This window comes from Poromitra crassiceps (assembly GCF_964638095.1).
Source record: "Poromitra crassiceps genome assembly, chromosome: 5".
NCBI classification, from domain to species: Eukaryota; Metazoa; Chordata; class Actinopteri; order Beryciformes; family Melamphaidae; genus Poromitra; species Poromitra crassiceps.
The window spans coordinates 57,746,727-57,758,473 of record NC_139642.1 but is presented as its reverse complement, the minus strand read 5'-3'; the positions used below and the strand labels follow the sequence as shown (position 1 = coordinate 57,758,473).

Below are 11,747 nucleotides of genomic sequence, written 5' to 3'. Positions count from 1 at the left end.
CTTGGCCCTATTTCACATTTAGTTTTACAATAAAAACACATTTATGCAATGACTTGACATAATGTAGGGTATATTTATGTGCATCATCCTTCCTGCAGCAGGCGAGAGAAAATGATATCTTTCTGGACAAACTTTCACCAATCTAATAGGCTATATTTTTCTAGCTGATGCATAGAACATTATTTTCACTTTGATCTTGCTATAGTGTAGCGTATTTACATGCTTGCAGTATTGAAACTGCAGTTAGATTGGTTTGAGAAGCATAATAATATGGAATAATAGCCTATAATGCAGACAGACAGGCTGGATGAAGGGAGGGGGGGGGGGGGGCAGAGCGTTTGGCTTTCGTCTGGTTTTGCGGGATCACTGGAATTGGAGCTAAAAAGGCAAGCGTGCGATTCGTTTATTGCACTTATCCAATGAGCATGACGGTGCATAATTTTACGCCTAAAAGGCGTGGTTGTAATGCTTTGGGCTGCATCTAGCGCCAGCACGACGATATCAAGTGCGCCTTTCCACGCCCACTGCTTTGATCTGCGCCTGCCGCTCGGCCTAGAAACTGCACCGATGCAACGATAGGGGCCAGCCGTGTCCAGGTCATTTTGACTGGGGTGGCCCAGGTGGGGCACAGACTCAAGCAAGGGTGGCACTGAGTGCGGCATTTAGGGAGGATGTAGACAGGTTTTCCCTCGTCAAAATTGTGCCTAAATTTGGAGCATTACTTAGCCCCTTGCCAACCAGCTAGCATGACATGGTTGGTAGCAATGGATGCCTTAGGTCCTCTAGTTTCATATATCAGATATCAGGATACTTCACTGTATCTTTAAAAATGAGCCCTCTGCAGCCTCTGAAAGACAGTAATGTCCGCCACAGATGCCAGCACCCTCAGAATTTTGGGGTGGCCAATTAGATTTCAAGGGTGGCCAGTGCCGCCCTTGGCTACTCCCTAGAAACGCCCCTGTGTATGGGGCACGCTATGTACGCACCTGCTATTCAAATATGACACATTCCATCTATGTTGTACAGACTATTTTGATAGCAGATCATTAATATCTGACAATATAGACAAGTGATGTTGTTGACTTAAGTTTGTTGTTCCCACCACAAACTGCAGGGCCACTGAGATGTTTGTCCTAATAATAATAATAATAATAATAATAATAATAATAATAATAATAATAATAATGTTTATTTTTATTGCACTTTTCAAAACAAATGTTACAAAGTGCTTCACACAGGTAAATCAAAAGGGTATACCGTAAAACATAATGAAGGTAAAACAAAACAAAAACCATTCCATCAAATACATTCAGATAAACTGTCAAGTAAAGCAATTTGCATAAGATGAAGTACAAAAAAATAAAAATAAAAATAATAATAGTAATAATATTAAACAAGTAAAATAGAATAAAACTCAACCAGCATAGTAGAGAGTTTAAAGGCCGTTTGATAAAGATGTGTTTAGGAGTGTTTGAAGGATGATGCAAAGACCCAGGTCAGCTTAGAGCAGAGCCTGACTGAAGAACAGCCAAAAGGCCCCTGCTCGAGGATAGAGAGGAGGTCCAAAATGTAGCTTGAGGCCTAATGGATTAGCAGACTTGCTTACTGTGGTGTAGTAGCCATTTATGTCGCTGTGGTACCCACACCACAGGTTGAGAACCACTGCTTAAGCGATTTTGTGATACTAAGCATCTCGCGCGCTTGATTGTTAGACTCACCCGCTGCGCGGCCTCGCCCACTCTGCAGCTATACAATTTTAGCACAAACGATGAAGCAGCTTTGAGTGAGTATTTAAAATGTTGGCTTTGATGTAATTCATCTGTATCTTTTTTATTTAAAATAACCCAGCTGCATCAAATATGCTGAAAGTAGAAAATTGCATAGTCACAATTTCAGTGCAAATTTCCTGATATTCATATAATTGACATGGTTAACAATAGCTATTCAGTATTTAGTATTAGTGCATAATGCAAAGAAAGACTAGACTGAAGCATGATGTGTGTGTGTGTGTGGGGGGGCTAAAATGTCAATTGGAACAGACTGCACCTTTAATAGAAAAGTATTTCAATGAATGAAAGTATCAATAATATAAAACTATTGTGGGGAGAAAAATAACCAGGCAAATTGCATTACATTGTTGTTGTTTTTATATCCCTGGTTGTATTGCTAAAGATCATGAACATTTTATATTTCGTAATGGTTGTCAGGCAGACTAGAGAGAGGGTGTGATCAATGAAAAAGATACAAGAAGTGATTGGATGTTTTCTTAATAGCATGATTTGGCTTCATTCATCATGATGTTGATGAGCTTCTCCCTCCCCTACCCTCTGCAACACCCCCCCCCCCCCCGCAACCCCCCCCCCTACTTTACTTGTTTTTTATGTCTGTTAAATCCTTACACAGAACAACAAATGTTCATGTATTGTAAAATATCCAAGTGTGCCTTTATTACTCTTCAAAATTGTAATAATGTTATAATCCTTAATTTGAGTATAAATGGTGATACCCATATGTTTCATGTTTGTTCAATTCAAGATTCAAGATTCAAGATTTTTATTGTCACTCCATGGTACAAGTATCACGTGTGAAATTCTTGTGCTGTGGACTCCGTTTACAACATAGTACAAATATAACAGGGCATATGAGTGCAAAAACAACAAGAGACACAACAAGCAATAAGGCAGTATAGTGATAAGACAAGTCAGAGACAGTGGCCTATTCACTGCACATAGGTGCACATGTCATGTGCATACTTTAGACGTGCTTAAACATTTTAAATTCGGCGTATTTGACATACAGGTGCAAATAGCATATTCCTTATTAAACATACAATTAAACTCAGCGTTTTAAATTCGGCGTATTTGACATACAGGTGCAAATAGCATATTCCTTATTAAACATACAATTAAACATTAGACATACGTAATGGTAGCAGCTACAGTACGGTACAGTACGGCTACTACACTATTTGTGTATGGTAAGGAGTCTCGTGGCCTGCGGGAAGAAACTGTTCCTCAAGCGATTTGTGCGTGTTTCGGAACCCTGTATCTTCTCCCTGAGGGTAACAGGGAGAACAGGCTGTTGTGGGGATGGTTTGTGTCTTTGATTTGTCCCTTTTATGTTAGATGTTCATGAGGACCGCAATGGAAATAAGCCTGAGGCTTTATTGTGTTTTTATCCTCGGTGACCGTCTGTCCCTGTATCTGTACCCTGTGTATGTTGACATTCACCAAATAAAGTCAATCAATCAATCAGCACTGGGACCACCATGCACACTCATGAGAATCAGACCTTTTTTTCAGTCTTCACCAGTGTTGGGCAAGTTACTTTCAAAATGTAATATACTAGATATATTACTATTTACTTTCATTTGAAAGTAATAAGTTACTTTACAATATTACTTTCTGTGTAGAGTAACTCATTACTTATTACACTACTTTTGCATTACTTTTACCAAAACAACAGCAGCAGCAGAATGACATCGCCGAAAAATAATTCCAACCGCCTTGAAGTCAGTGTAAACAATCAAATTCTAAATGTTATTGTTTTCCTTTGTTATTGTCATCTGTAGTGGTTATTTGCATAAAAACACAGTTTGATTAGGAAATGATTGTATCTTTTTTAAATATGTGCTTTGATTTAATCAAATGTGAGTTACTGTTAAAAGTAATATATTACATGTAATATGTTACTTTTGTAATGAGTTACTCCCAACACTGGTCTTGCCTGGTCATGCCAACACTGGTCATGCCTGTGTTATCCAGTCTCTCTGAATCGGACCGCCATGGCGTAGGGTTTGGGGGTCTGGGTCACCCCATAGATCGGTGTGTAGTCAGGTTGTCCTGCATCCTCTGGCCAGGTGAACTGGAACCTCCTCAGCAGAGACACCAGGATCAGGAAGAGCTCCATACGAGCGAGGCCTTCTCCAAGACACATACGGGGACCAGCAGAGAAAGGCATGAAGGCCTCTGGCTTGACAAATGCTCCCAGGTCATCGAGGAAGTTTTCAGGGTTGAATTCGTGTGGGAATTTCCACTGTCCCTCCTCATGCAGCACTGAGGACAGGTTTGGAATGACAATGGTTCCCCTGGGTATGGAGTATCCCATGAGCTCTGTGTCCTTAGTGGTGCAGTGGAAGATACTGAGAGGAACGGTGTCAGCTACCCTCTGGACCTCATGGATCACAGCCTGCATGTAGGGCAACTGGTGTCTGTCTTCAAAAGTGGCTTGAGCCTTGCCATCTAAAACTGTGTCTATTTCCTGCTGGCAATGCTCCTGTATCTGTGGATGGGTCGACAGGTAGAGGAAGGCAGTGAGCAGGGTGTTGGAGGTGGTGTCAGTCCCAGCAAAGTGAAGATCCAGAAGATATGAATAAAGTTGATCTTCTGAAAATGATGAGCCGTCATCTTCTCTCTTTTCCAGTTCATCCAGGTAGCAGTCTATGAAATGTCGTGGTTTACCAGGAACCCTGGTCTTTTTGTTCTCAGCCACCAGCTCCATGTTTTTTTCCTGGGCAATCTTAAAAAGCTTGAAGGCTTTCTGGAAGGGTAATGGCAGCTTGCGCACCATTGGAATAGAGTTATAAATCATCCCCCAGTACGAGCACAATATCTTGGAGGTGTCTTTGAAAATGCCAATAAACAGCTTGAGGAACTCATGTTCATAGTCATGCTGGGTATCAAACAGGACTTGGCAGATGATGTTAGAAGCTACCTTATGGAACAATATTTGAGGAGTCATGGTTTTACCAACACTCTCCTCCAGGACCTTAATCAGGCGTTGTATCTCTCTCAGAATCCTCTCCTCCATGGACTTCTTCCCCAGACCAAAGTTTCTCAGGGTCATCAGACCAAAGCGTCGTTGCTCCCTCCAACAAGGCCCATAATCTGCTGGAATGATTCCTGGAGCATGAGCTTTCCGTTGTAGTGAATGATTGACCATGAGGTCTTGTGCTCTTCCAGAGAAGTCTGCGGCCTTGGTGACCAGAGCTTCTTTTATGGCTTGCAGCCCATTGAGGATGACCACTGGTCTGGGGCCGAAGAACAGACTGTAGACGTTACCATATTGTTTGGCCAGCCTCTCCAGATCGGCAATGGGACTCTCCAGACTGAGCTGCAGCAAGTTTCCTAGGACGGGGATGGGTCGCGGTCCTGGAGGGAAGTTTTTAGTCCTGCGGTTCTGAAAGAGGAACAGGAGAAGAAATACAGCCACCCAGACTACAACCAGAGATCCAAACATGATTGAATGGTGACTGATTTAGTTGTGTGTTGCTCCCACACTCCCATGCATATATATACTCTGCCTCTCTGACACATTAATCACACATAACCTTTGGATTGTCCTGGTCATCCATTCTTGGATGGAAAGTATGGAAACCTCTCAGTACAAACAGAAGAACAAACTGACGCAGGAGGCTGTCAATCATCAACAAGCTTGATCCTAGAGGCCGAGCCAACACCTACAAAACCCAGGTCATGAGCATCATGGAGTACTCCTGCCTTGCCTGGATGAATGCCTCACAAACAACTCTCAGGCAGCTGGATAATATCCAGAAAAAGGCAATTAAAATCATAGGTGTGGATGAGCACTCTGCCCATAAGGATTTTGCCATCACCAAGTTGAGCCATCGCAGAACAGTTGCTGCAACAACTGTTATTTTCAAAATGCACACTACCAAGTGCCCAGCAGACCTGAAAGCGCTGCTACCCCCTGCTCATGTCCCAGGTCGAACCACCCGGAGGCTCCCACCCAACCATGCCCTGTCACTGCCCAGGGCAAACACCAAATGCCTGGACAGGAGCTTTCTCCACTCTGCCATAGCAACATGGAACAGCCTTCCCCCCACGGTTGTTGGAGACATTACATCAAGCAGTGTTGATGCCTTCAAGAAGAGACTGAACAAGCACCTCCTCAGCACGAGACCCTAAAACTCAAGGACTTCTATTTATCATACTTAATCAGTCTGACATATATGTATGAGTAGCTGCAGATCAATGCTAGGCTCTCTGAATGTTGTTCATGAAGCCTGTATCTGTAATAGCATAATAAAAAAAAAAAAAAAAAAAAAATATATATATATATATATATATATTGACCATGTGATCACTTTTATTATACCAAAGGGATCAGAAAGGCAAAAGATGTATACCGCTGGTGAGTCCAACTTTCTCTGGACAGAACCCTGCTCACTGCTGACCAGCAGACAGTTTGTATTGAACTCTTTAGTTTTGATTCATCACTTCCTGTGCCACCAGAATATCATTTTGTAAATAGAGAGAATCTGCTGCATCTGCATTAGATGGGATGGCTCACTCTTTGCTCTCGCAGCCTCTTGCAGGGTGGATTTTACATACAAGTCTTTCCCAGTGCAGCTTTAAGTCACTATACTTACCTGTGTGAAAGCCCAGGGATGTCCACAATTGCTTTTTCATATGTAATGAACTGATGTTAACTAGAACAGGGCTTTTCAAAGTCTGAGACTGTGGGCCTCCCCTCAGACAAAGCTGTCTGCGGGGAGTGTCTGTCTGACAACATTTATTAGTTTCCGACTCTGGGAAGGTGGAAAAACAGTAAAATTCCCCCAAACTACTGCTCTGAACTATCTTTAACCAAATCACACACATTCAGACTATTCTATGTGATCTCGTTTGGATAACAAATGTAATAACTAATGTAATATTTTTTCACTTCCATTCACTGAGCCTCCCCTGAAACTGTTTGGAGCCCCCCTGGGGAGGTCTGCCTCCCACTTTGAAAACCTCTGAACCAGAACAGAACAGGGAGTTTTCCTCTGTCCTTTTAAAACTGTATAAAGTATTTTATTTATGCTGGAGTTCATATTGTATCTTTTAAAGCTTTGTCTTTTACGTTTATGCAACAATAAACATTGAATTTCTTCAGCAAGCTGTCAGCAGTGTTTTGATATCGATATGGTCATTTTCTCCTTCCAGCCATGTTGTTCTACAATCCTCCTGTATTGATCAGTCAGGTATAATGGTCACCTTGAGGGACAGCAGTCATGTATTCTAGAGGTTGGAGAATTGGGCTTGTGACCACAACACAACCATATGGGAGCCAGAGAAAGGCCCAAAAAAAAAACCCAGTGTAGCCGTCCCCACACAACCTAAGAAGTGCATCATCAGAGGAAACAGATGATGGAGACGTGTTAGGTAAATATGTACAGCGTCACCAAGAGTCCTGGTGGAGGCACAGCGCCCCCTGCTGGCTGACACAGTGTGCAGTGTGCTGCAGCTGCAGGAGCCAAGACATATCTGCCCAGGTCAAAGCACCATCAACAGGCCCAACAGGACTGTGGAGGCAGAAGAGTTAGAAAAGGCAGATATACCATTACTGTAAGCCTATTTTGTAATTCACTTGTTCTCAAACTGGAGATTTCACAGGTACACATAAGCGTATCAGGTATCAATATTCTGTGTATGGTAAATGTTGAAAAGTGGGAAATTATTTGCCGGGAAATGTCAACTTGATCTCACCGAATCTGACACAAATACCACGGTATTACACTTTCCAGGTCATCTACAGGAAGGGCATGAGCCGGCTTTACTTCCTGAGAAGGCTCAGGTCCTTCAACGTCTGCAACAAAATGCTCCACATGTTTTATCAGTCTGTTGTTGCGAGGGTCATACTCTTTGCTGTGGTGTGTTGCTGGGGCAGTGACATGCAAAGCAAAGGCGGCTTTAGCTCGGGAGGTAGAGCAGGTCGGCCAATGACTCAAGGGTTGGCGGTTCAAATCCCGCTCCCTCCCAGCTGTTGTCGTTGTGTCCTTGGGCAAGACACTTAACCCTCATTGCCTCGTATGAATGGGTATGAATGTCTATGAATGTTGGTGGTGGTCGGAGGGGCCGTAGGCGCGAAATGGCTGCCACGCTTCCGTCAGTCTTCCCCAGGGCAGCTGTGGCTACATCACCCGTAGCTTACCACCACTGGTACAAATGGTGTGAATGAATAATGATTTCTGTGAAGCGCTTTGGGTGTCTAGAAAAGCGCTATATAAATCCAATCATTATTTATTATTTAGGAGGAGGTGGAGGAAAGTCACAGACTCAAGGCCACACTGGAGGAGGAGGTGGAGGAAAGTCACGGACTCAAGGCTGGTCACACTGGAGGAGGAGGTGGAGGAAAGTCACAGACTCAAGGCTGGTCACACTGGAGGAGGAGGTGGAGGAAAGTCAGACTCAAGGCTGGTCACACTGGAGGAGGAGGTGTTATGACCCAGTCTAGGGATTCTAGGTCACAGCATAAACTAGACACAGACAACCATCAAAAGTAAGTGTGATTTATTGGTCACACAATAACCAACAAGGGTAATGGACTCACTACACTCAAATAACATTGTCATGCTAAGCTAAAGACTAGGCCGAAGCCATAGTAGTAATGAGTAGCAGCCAAAGCTAAGGCTGGAAGAAAGCAGCAACAGATCATTGAGCCCAGCAGCAAAATACACACCTTAACATAACACATGATTTAACAGAACTAAGAACCCAAATAACTAAACAGAGTTTGCTAAAAACAAACAAGAGGGGAATGGTAGCACAGCTCAGCTACTGCCTGCCTCTGATTTGCCATCTTCAGACTGGAGCATATGAAGGAGCCTGTGGCAAGCAACAGCCACAGCAGTTCTCAATCTCCAATCTTCTCCCCAAGCCAACCAATCCAGACAGGAGATGACTCTGTAGGAGTCACACAAAAAACTACAAAGACCAAGACAAGAGTTCACAAACTGAACAAAATGGCGATGATTGATTTAGATTTAGTAACACTACTACAACACAATAAAAAGAAACGGCGCCAACCGTAACAGAGGTGGAGGAGAGATTGCTGGAAAAACTGTTGTCAAAATGGACAACACATCCCGCCCCCCTCCATGGCATGATAGCTCAGCTTCAGCAACAGACTGACCCAACCTCGGTGTCTCAGGGAGAGGCATAGCCTCCTGGGGTAATTTTTTTTAAATCTGTTGGTGTTGTAACGCTCATCTGTGTCTCGACTGCTATGACATTTTAATTTCCCTCCGGGGATCAATCAATTTTTCTATTGTATTCTATTACTACTGTATTCAAAAGGTGCATGTGCATTTAGGCTGCAAAAGTCCAATTTAACGTGCATTTTAATAATTAATAATCATTTTATTTTATATAGCATATGACTTCAGGGCCGCGGGAAGTACGGGTGCTGCAGGTGCTGCAGCACCCCCTAGTGGCGAGATTTTTTTTCTCCAGTGCACTATGTTCCTTTCTTGTTTGGGAATGTTTCGGGAAATTATTGCATTATTGATATACTGAAAATGTAGCCTATTTAAATTGAATTATCAACAATAACAATCAAGGAAGTTCCATGCTTGTAGGCTAGAGAAGAAGGAGAAGCGCGCATGTGCGCACATGTTGTGTTGAACCAACCAACAACCAATACGAATTGTTTAATCTGGCAATAAAGAAACGTGAACTTGACATGCTATTTTAATAGCCTACTCAAAAATGCACATCCCACTATACAGCAAAGAGAGGAGTCAATGTTTCTGATATAATCATTGCCATTCAGATCAGAATAATTAGTCCAGTCATTATGTTTGCTGATAATATTTCTATCATGTTAACTGGTGTATTCAGAGCAAATAGGGAGATAGAGAGCATTATCATCATGCTATATATCTCCCTCTTTGCTCTGAATGAGTGAGAAAAGGAGAAAATACTGAATAATTACATCACAACAGTATAATCCTAATGTTAATTTAAAATTAGAGATTCCTCTAAATATGGCAAAAAAAAAAAAAAAAAAAAAAAAAGTCAATTGTTTTTCGGCGGGGCCATTGCGGGCCCCACCGAGAGTCCCTTCCTCCCAGCACCCCCTCCTTAAAGTGAATTCCAGCAGCCCTATATGGCTTCCCTGGACGCTTTCCCATGAGCTCGTTCAAAAGAGGAAGGAAGCAGGTGGTCAAAACTCATACTGGCATGAAGTGTCATTTCTTTTTCACCACAGCTCTCTGTCTGTCTCTCACTTTCTGCACACTGATGTTTTCAGTTGACTCTGTATGAAGTTAGTCAGAAGCAGAGAGACAGAGTGGAGCGGAGCCAGATGTGAGGATGGGGCGCACCTCGTTCTCTGTGCTCAGGTTATTCTGTGAGTACAACACTGACTTGTTGTGTTTTAATGCTACAGAATAATGACAATGTGCTTAAATGAACAGAGCACCAGTGGTTTGTCTAATGTCTTTGTCACAGAGAGTTTGAATAGAGTGGGTGTAATGAATATAAATCATGTCAATATATTGATGAAAGTCAAGCTGTTTTGCCTTTATTTTTGTGATCTAATGTTTTTTTCTTTTTAGAAATTATACAGCATTTAAAATAAAATACACAAGACAAAGACAGAAACCTTGACAAATGAGATTACAATACAAAACAATACAATACCTACAATGCCTTTGTTGATTGTCATGTTGACAGTTTGATAGTGTCTGATGAGGTATCACTCTTTATTTTAGTGCTGAGTACACTCCTCTACCAGGGACACGCTCAAGGTGATGACAGACCTTTCTCTATTCTCTTCATCTCTTCACTATTGACTCAAGATGAATCTCCACCTATTATTCTTTATTGCTTCCTCTTCCTATCTTAAATGTTCCATACATGTTATTTCACTGTATGTTTCTGCACAACTTATGCCTACGTTTTGTCACATTGTATATTGTCCAAAACTATTTCCAGTATTTAGTTTTTCTTCTAATTGTGCTATATGCGTTTGTTTAGGGAAAAAAGGGACTGTGCTGACCATGGAGCCCAAACAGTCCCATGTATCTCCTGGAGAGTCTGTCACATTCATATGTGACATAACGGGCGGACAGGGGGGGGCTGACTGGTGGTACATTATCTACAAGGATGGCAAATATGAGACATTTGAAAAATCTAACCGCTTCACATTCTCATCTGTAAAAACAAGCGACAGTGGTGAATACAAGTGTTCGGCTTATGCTGGCACAGACAGGACAGAAGACAGTAATACACTCACTCTGACTGTATCAGGTAAGACAACAAACTTATTATCACTACCATCTTGTTTACATCACCTATATAGCACTTATTTATCATTCATTAATGATGTTCTTCAACCCATGGAGTTATATGATAATAATAAGTTAATAACCCTGTTTGCCACTGTGCTGGTATGATGTATAAATGTAATTATCATTTTAATCTTTACAGTGTAAGCTTTTCTTTTTGCTACAGAGCTCTTAAATGTTGACCAGAGTTACTAGCTGTATTAATTATACCACTTTTCAACTGACAAGCTGGACGCTGCTATATCACTGAAACCACAGTATTTCTTCCGTTTCTCAAAAGATAAATCCTCTTTAACATTTCTCAACACAAAACCATTTCAACAATACGATTGATGATTCATTAACAGTTAATGCTATGGCCATCAGTTTGAATTATGGTAGCTATTTAACATTCAATTCTGAGAAATAAAGTTTTTTCATCAGTCTTCGGGTGAAGGCTACATTAGCACTCGTAAAAAAAAAAGGGGGAAATAGTCACCAAAATGAGTCTCTCTCACACACAAACTCATAGGTGCAACATGACACGTCAATGGTTAACACACTGTCTAAATCACGTCACTGGTTTAACACCACTGTCTAAATCTGCTCACAGCAACTGGTCTCATGTACGTGTAAAGACAAACTGAGAATAGTTGTTTTCACTCATGCTGACAAGCAGTGACTGAGCTTG

At 41.9% G+C, this 11,747-nt stretch overlaps 1 protein-coding gene and 1 pseudogene across 2 annotated transcripts in view; one reads left to right on the top strand and one right to left on the bottom strand.

Annotated features, from left to right (window-relative positions):
* The window catches only part of LOC310776207 (uncharacterized protein), a 90,333-nt gene that overhangs the window by 34,411 nt on the left and 44,175 nt on the right, over positions 1-11,747 (top strand). Inside the window, exon 4 of the mRNA XM_083636393.1 lies at positions 10,776-11,039. Coding sequence (XP_083492519.1) covers positions 10,776-11,039 — 264 coding nt within the window. The remainder of the gene's footprint in view (positions 1-10,775; positions 11,040-11,747) is intronic.
* On the bottom strand, positions 3,757-5,238 carry LOC310777390 (cytochrome P450 2F2 pseudogene; annotated as a pseudogene). Its single transcript has one exon. The product of its transcript is annotated as a cytochrome P450 2F2 pseudogene (transcript).